The sequence below is a fragment of the Anguilla anguilla genome, chromosome 9 (genome assembly GCF_013347855.1).
Source record: "Anguilla anguilla isolate fAngAng1 chromosome 9, fAngAng1.pri, whole genome shotgun sequence".
NCBI classification, from domain to species: domain Eukaryota; kingdom Metazoa; phylum Chordata; class Actinopteri; order Anguilliformes; family Anguillidae; genus Anguilla; species Anguilla anguilla.
This window is the reverse complement of record NC_049209.1, coordinates 53,688,762-53,694,995: the sequence shown is the minus strand read 5'-3', so window position 1 is coordinate 53,694,995 and position 6,234 is coordinate 53,688,762. Positions and strand designations below refer to the sequence as shown.

The 6,234-nt window shown below is 48.1% G+C and overlaps 1 protein-coding gene across 2 annotated transcripts in view; it reads left to right on the top strand.

Annotated features, from left to right (window-relative positions):
* The first annotated feature begins 835 nt into the window (after positions 1-835).
* The window catches only part of LOC118236172 (ephrin type-B receptor 4a-like), a 39,519-nt gene continuing 34,120 nt past the window's right edge, over positions 836-6,234 (top strand). For both annotated transcript variants that reach the window (XM_035434293.1, XM_035434292.1), the window contains exon 1: positions 836-1,924. In XM_035434293.1, coding sequence (XP_035290184.1) covers positions 1,855-1,924 — 70 coding nt within the window. In that variant the 5' untranslated portion in view covers positions 836-1,854. The remainder of the gene's footprint in view (positions 1,925-6,234) is intronic.

Below are 6,234 nucleotides of genomic sequence, written 5' to 3'. Positions count from 1 at the left end.
AAGACGTCCATTCGGTCCATGCCTTTCAAATTACCTCTAAGTAATTGTTCTCCCTGATGCCCCACGGCATTGACGTGGACAAGCTTTCTGATTATCGGCTGCCTCGTGCTGGTAATAGCACGAGGGAATACAGAGGAGAACAGCGTACAAGTGATCGTTGTTGTTGCAACGTTGAAGCAACGTCCCAACTTCCCAATCCCATAATGCAACATAGAAAATTGTGGAAACAATAGTAGAACAACGGACGGCGATTGTGTTATCGGACACAGACCGGAGATTTTTCCGTACTATCAGAGCCTGAAGTCATCTATCATATTACAATTGATAAAACGTTACTACGCCAATGCAGTTCCGACGTGGATTTGCTCAGACACTCTTATCTGGGCCAACTTACCAGATAACATTGATTTGTAGGCCTACCACACCCTTACACCGCCGACGAGGATTTATCAGTAAACAAATTAACAGTAGGAGACCACAGGCCCGTGCCCCGTTAATGCAGCCTTGACCTTTGGTGGGAAATGTCCTTAGTGTGCTTTTCATAAGGACAGACAGGCAGGTGGACTCGCTGAGTCATATTCAATGTCTTAGGCCCATGTAACGATATTTAAAGCAATTAAACTCAAAGTCTCCCTTCAAAGGCAGCATTCAAGCATATCCGTTGAATATAAAGTGTTTATTTTAATAAATAAACACGTCTCATCGATGGTTCCACCTGCCCCAAATGCCTCCTGATGTTTTACTACACAACAGTAGACGGACAGCTTCGCTAGCCAATGGTAGGCTGGCGTCGTGTGACAGGCAGGCGGGGCGGGCACATGGAACGGAGCCTCGCGCTGATGCGCGTTGAGAACCTTGTCCACGGGCTTGCGGGAGTGCTCGCGCAGACAACTTAGGGGTACGCAAGTTCATTGTTTGCCCGTATTTTATTTTAAGGTTTACGTTTGTCTGTTTGGCGCGTGCATATGTTTTCGATGGACTCTCATCCTCAGTCATCGTCGCCCTTGGAAACGCATAAATAATGGACAAGCGGCTGACCACAAGTAAATGACTTCATTTTTGTAACAGAAAGGCGAAAATACAAAGGAATGTGGTTTTGCGGATGAGGGAAATCACTGAACACGGAAACAAGTCAGGAGTGGAATTGCACGTAGCTAACAATTCAGTCTTTTCTCATTTCAGCGAGTGTACCGAAACTTCCGAGGACTCTTAAATCTGATGATATCGTATGTTTTATTTGTGCTACACTTGCCTTTTTTTTTTGAAAGCCTGTGGCGAGAACTCAGCGCGTTCACAAAGAACAGACCCAGGGCGGCCGGGGGAGCGCTGCATATCTGTCTCGTGCCCCATTTCAGGAGCAGGGACGCCGAATAGAACAACACGAAGAAAAAATGAATTTCAGAACAACAGATAACAGACAGACGGCAGCTGATCCGTGATAACTGGCGGAGAAAATCCAGCATTTATGAAACTGGAGCGATTCGCCAGTTTACGATGATCATCAATACGCTAATTTCTTTTTAAAAATAGCTAATTACCCTTTACGTAGTTTTCATTTTTTCTGTTTTATATTTTTTTTGGGTAAATGCTTGATTTTCGGACCGCTACATTGCTCTGGTTCACGTTTCTGATAATCAATGCAAAGTTGCACGTTCTCTGATTGAGTTCGCTATACTGACACAGGATCTCCGTCACTGTTGTCCGTCACTGATGGTGGCAGATACTCAGCCGGCTGGTACTCGGCCCAGCTGACCCCGTGTTTGGGACGCTTGGCTACATTTTATTTTATTTTTTTATCCAAAAAAATCGGAAGAATATTTCTCTGGACGGAGTGGCATAGTTCCCTCGGTCGCTATGGGACGAGTGTGTGCTGCGATCGGGATCATCCTCTTGGAGTTTCTGTACCATCTGTCAGCGGAAGAAGGTATTATTATTATTATTATTATTATTATTATTATTATTATTATTATTATTATGGTAAAACAGTCAATGAAAAAGGTGTGTGTGGAACAGAATATTCGTAAACTGATTCTGAGCAGTCGGTAAAAGTTTATTTAGCGCAGTGTTCCAAAGGAAACATTGTTCGTTTATGTTTCTAGATTGTTTTCCCCTGCCCAATGGCTTGTTTCAAAATATTATTATTACGTGATCCTGAAATCTATAAGGAAAAGATTAAAATGTGTATATCGGCAGCTGGTAACAATCGCAAACAAACAAAAGCTGTAGCCTAACAATTTATTTGTCAGTAGTTTACAGTGACAGTGGAGCGGGGCTAGATCTGCAAAGTGATTTTTGGCATAGTTCAACTTGTTTCCACCCACAACAATTTGAGTCCATCCTACATTTTTAACAGAACGTCCTAATCAAGCCCTGTGGATTGTGTAGTTTTTAAATTATGGAACTGAACGCCTTTCCATCGAGCGCGAGGAGATACCACTCTCTACCCGTAAAGCAGTGAGTTTATTCAGTGTATCTGACTAGTTACTTAATAACTTCATGACTGACAGGTAGCCTACACGCCGATATCGTTCCAAAACCCGTTAGTGATATCAGGAACACAAACTCTGCTGGCTGTACATCACAATGGCTCGTGATTACCGCCAGAAATCCGAACGACGCACCCTTTAGAAGTACAGGTGGGGAGGTTGGTGACATTTGGGAGTTTTATCCAAAATGGTGTCCACTTCAGTCGGCCCCCTAACTCGAGCCGCTGGACCACAGCGGACGGGGCCGTTAATCCCGATGCAGATTTCCCCCTCCGACGTATTGCGTTTCGCTTAGCCTCCTGCTACATCATCGCATACTCTGAGCACAGTCGGGTCCAGGCTGCTTTCTGTCTTGATTTATGCTGTTAACCTACTTATTTCCTGAAGTTTCTGGTCGAACATCAGGTGATCATCTTGTTTTTGTCCCCCAAGGCCTCATTGTGCTCTTCACAAAATGGGTTGGCAGGAGGAAAGGAGGAGGGGGTGCTGGGGGGGTTGGTTGGTCAGTGTTGCCTGTGGTCTGGTCACACCCTGGACAGACACCGGGCCCTTTGGCTGAGGCATTTCCAGACTCGCAGACAGAATAAATCGATGTTGCAGTCGGTTAGTAAACACGGTGAATTTACGGTTTTGCGCCTTCAGAGCTCTCAACATCGGCTCTTGCAGCACGCGGAGGAGAACTCGGGTCACGAGGAGGATTTCAGAAACGAACGTCCAGTGCTCGAGCTCCCCGACCTTTGAGCATCGAACGCGTTTATCGCTGCGCATGAATCATTAACATTGCCCAACTAATCATCCAGACTCGTTAATCGATCGCTGTGACCGTAGGCTGGCTGGCTGTGATTGATAAGGTAGCGCGCCATAGAATCCCCTGTGACGCCGGCGACTCTTAAAAGTTATGACCGACCTCATTTAACCCAAGCACGAGTTTTTTTGCCTTTTTTATTGATCCACATATGGTATTTATTTATGATATTTTTTTATGCCCCTAATTTCTGCCCTCAGCTTTTTTTGTGCAAAATGAGAGCTTTCTGCAGAGTAAGGCGTAATCCTGCCAAAGAGTTCACACTCTGTTGAAGTTGTTTATTAAATTTACGCAGCAAAATACCCGTGTTCACTGAACACGTTGAGGGCCGCAGGGCTTCGTGTGGATGCTTAAAATGTTTTGTGGGAAGCAAAATATTTCAGGTGATCAGGGAAGGTGTCAGGTGTCTTTTCAGGTCAGAGAGGGGTCTCTTCTCTTACCTGGATGGAATAGGATCCAGAATTCCACTAAACATGTTCAGAGGCCTTTTGGAAATCCCGCGTTTGTAATAGATGAAGAGGTTTAGTAACAAACTTAGTTGTGAGGGGGGGGGAAAAGAGGAAAAGTAGTAGTCAGGAGCTCAGGTCTGTGAGGCTGATATTCTGTTGTACAGGGCAGTGGACGTGGAGAAATAACCCTGCCGTGTCGACCTTAGCGCGCGCTACGCTAACGTTTCCTCCCATTGTCAGCGCTGTGGACTGGCCGCCATACCCAGGAACGGAGAGCTAGCTTCTTATTTATGCACCATGATTATGTTTCCCAGGGAAAACAGCACAGCCGGGTCCGAACGCAGCCAGCATTGTTAGCCTGCTGATTTTGCTTTGGACAGACTGTTAAGTCCTACATGGTTTTTATTGACCATCAGGCTGTGGAGATGAAAGATTGCTTCATTCCCTCAGAAAGAAAGGAAAAAAAAACCCTTTATAAAAATATTCTTGTTAATGTCTCGTAGTTATAGTCATTGTAATCTTCATGGTAATTGAAAACGTGCTCAAACACAGTTTATGTGCTTGATGTATAGGTGCTGGAGTGTCTGCAGATATCTTTCTAGTGTTTATCCTTCCTGCCTATATCACATCTCTGTGCTCAACGCTCTGGCCTGGAAAAAGGTTGGGAGTCATACATAGTTCCACCTTTCCCCTGAAAATTCCACCTTTTCCCTGAAAATTCCACCTTTTCCCTGAGGCCTGCTCTCCGTACAGAAGCAGCCGGATGGTAAAAGTGTGCTGTAGCTCTGACGTGAAGAACGTGAGTCAAGCCTTTTTATGTAAACAAAATGTATTCACTTTCAGTTATTAATCGTTTCCGTGTTACAGCAGCACAGTTGTGTCTGTTATCCGACAGTATTAATAATCCGGTCAGTTCAGTGTGCCAAACACATCACAGGTACCTGTACCATCACCATTTCCTGTACCATCACAGGTGTCTTTATCACTGGTACTTTCACCATCACAGGTACCACAGGTGCCTGTACCTGTGCTGTTTGTTCACTGACCGTTCTGCGGACAAGCCTGTTGGCCTCCCTCCTGCGCCGGGTTAAAAAATGGACTGCATTTTTATATAGCGCTTTTATCCAAAGCGCTTTACAATTGATGCCTTGCATTCACCAGAGCAATTAGGGGTCAGGTGTCTTTCTCCCCCCCCCCCCCCCCCCCCCCCCCCGCGTGGGTTCGACTCCCCCCCCCCCTCCTGCGCGAGTTCGACTCCCCCCCCCCTCCTGCGCGGGTTCGACTCCCCCCCCCTCCTGCGCGGGTTCGACTCCCCCCCCCCCCTCCTGCGCGGGTTCGACTCCCCCCCCCTCCTGCGCGGGTTCGACTCCCCCCCCCTCCTGCGCGGGTTCGACTCCCCCCCCCTCCTGCGCGGGTTCGACTCCCCCCTCCTGCGCGGGTTCGATGCCCCCCCCCCCTCCTGCGCGGGTTCGATGCCCCTCCTGCGGGCGCGGAGTCCCGTCACGCTCCCGTTTTTTCAATTACGGCGGTAATGTCCTCCAGAAGGCGCGACTCCGGCGGCAGAGCGGGGCGGGAGCGCCGGACTCCGGAACCCGAATCCCTCCCCCCCCCCCCCCGTTCAGCCGCGAGGGGGGCGGCGCACATGAGCTGACGCAGTCTGAATGAATCGAACGTTCGCAGGATGTGGAAAATCGGAAACAATGTACGCTCGGTGAAATGAGCTGATCTGGACAGGGACCCTGCGGTTACTGTCTCAGCGCATAGCAGAACTAAAATGGGTATCTTAAACTGAGCTGCAGAGCGGCCCGTTACAGGACCCCTTTCAGGACACAAGCTTCCTCACAGGTAAAAAAAAAGACCCCAGAGAAACGGTGGGAGTGGAACGGAGGGATTAAAAAAGAGGAGAGCTGAGATTCTGACTCGCGGAGAAGCCCGAGCTGTTTGGGCAGCGCGGCACTGCGTCTGATTATCCTGTTACCCTTTCAGGAACGTGAGCGTAAGACAGGAAACCCAGCTCTGCACGGGGGAGGGATTAACTGCCAAAGTCATTATTTAAATCCTGAAATCCTGGAAAAAAGTTCACTAAGTAGCTTACTGTCTCACTCTCTCACTCCCTTCCCCCTCTCTTTCTCTCTCGCTTTCTGTCGTGCTCTCTTTCACTCACACGTATCCACATACACACACATACAGGAGTACTCACACACACACACACACACACACTGTCTCTCTCACATACACACACACACTCTCTCTCTCTCACACACACACACACACACACACACACACTCTTTCTCTCTCACACACACACACACACACACACTCTGTCTCTCTCACATACACACACACACACACTCTCTCTCTCACACACACACACACTCTTTCTCTCTCACACACACACTCACACACACACACACACCTCAGCACCGTGTGGAGCCCCTGCATACTCTGGGCCCGAAGCTGCAGATTTCTGCACAGGCCCAGGAGCTGAGGGCAT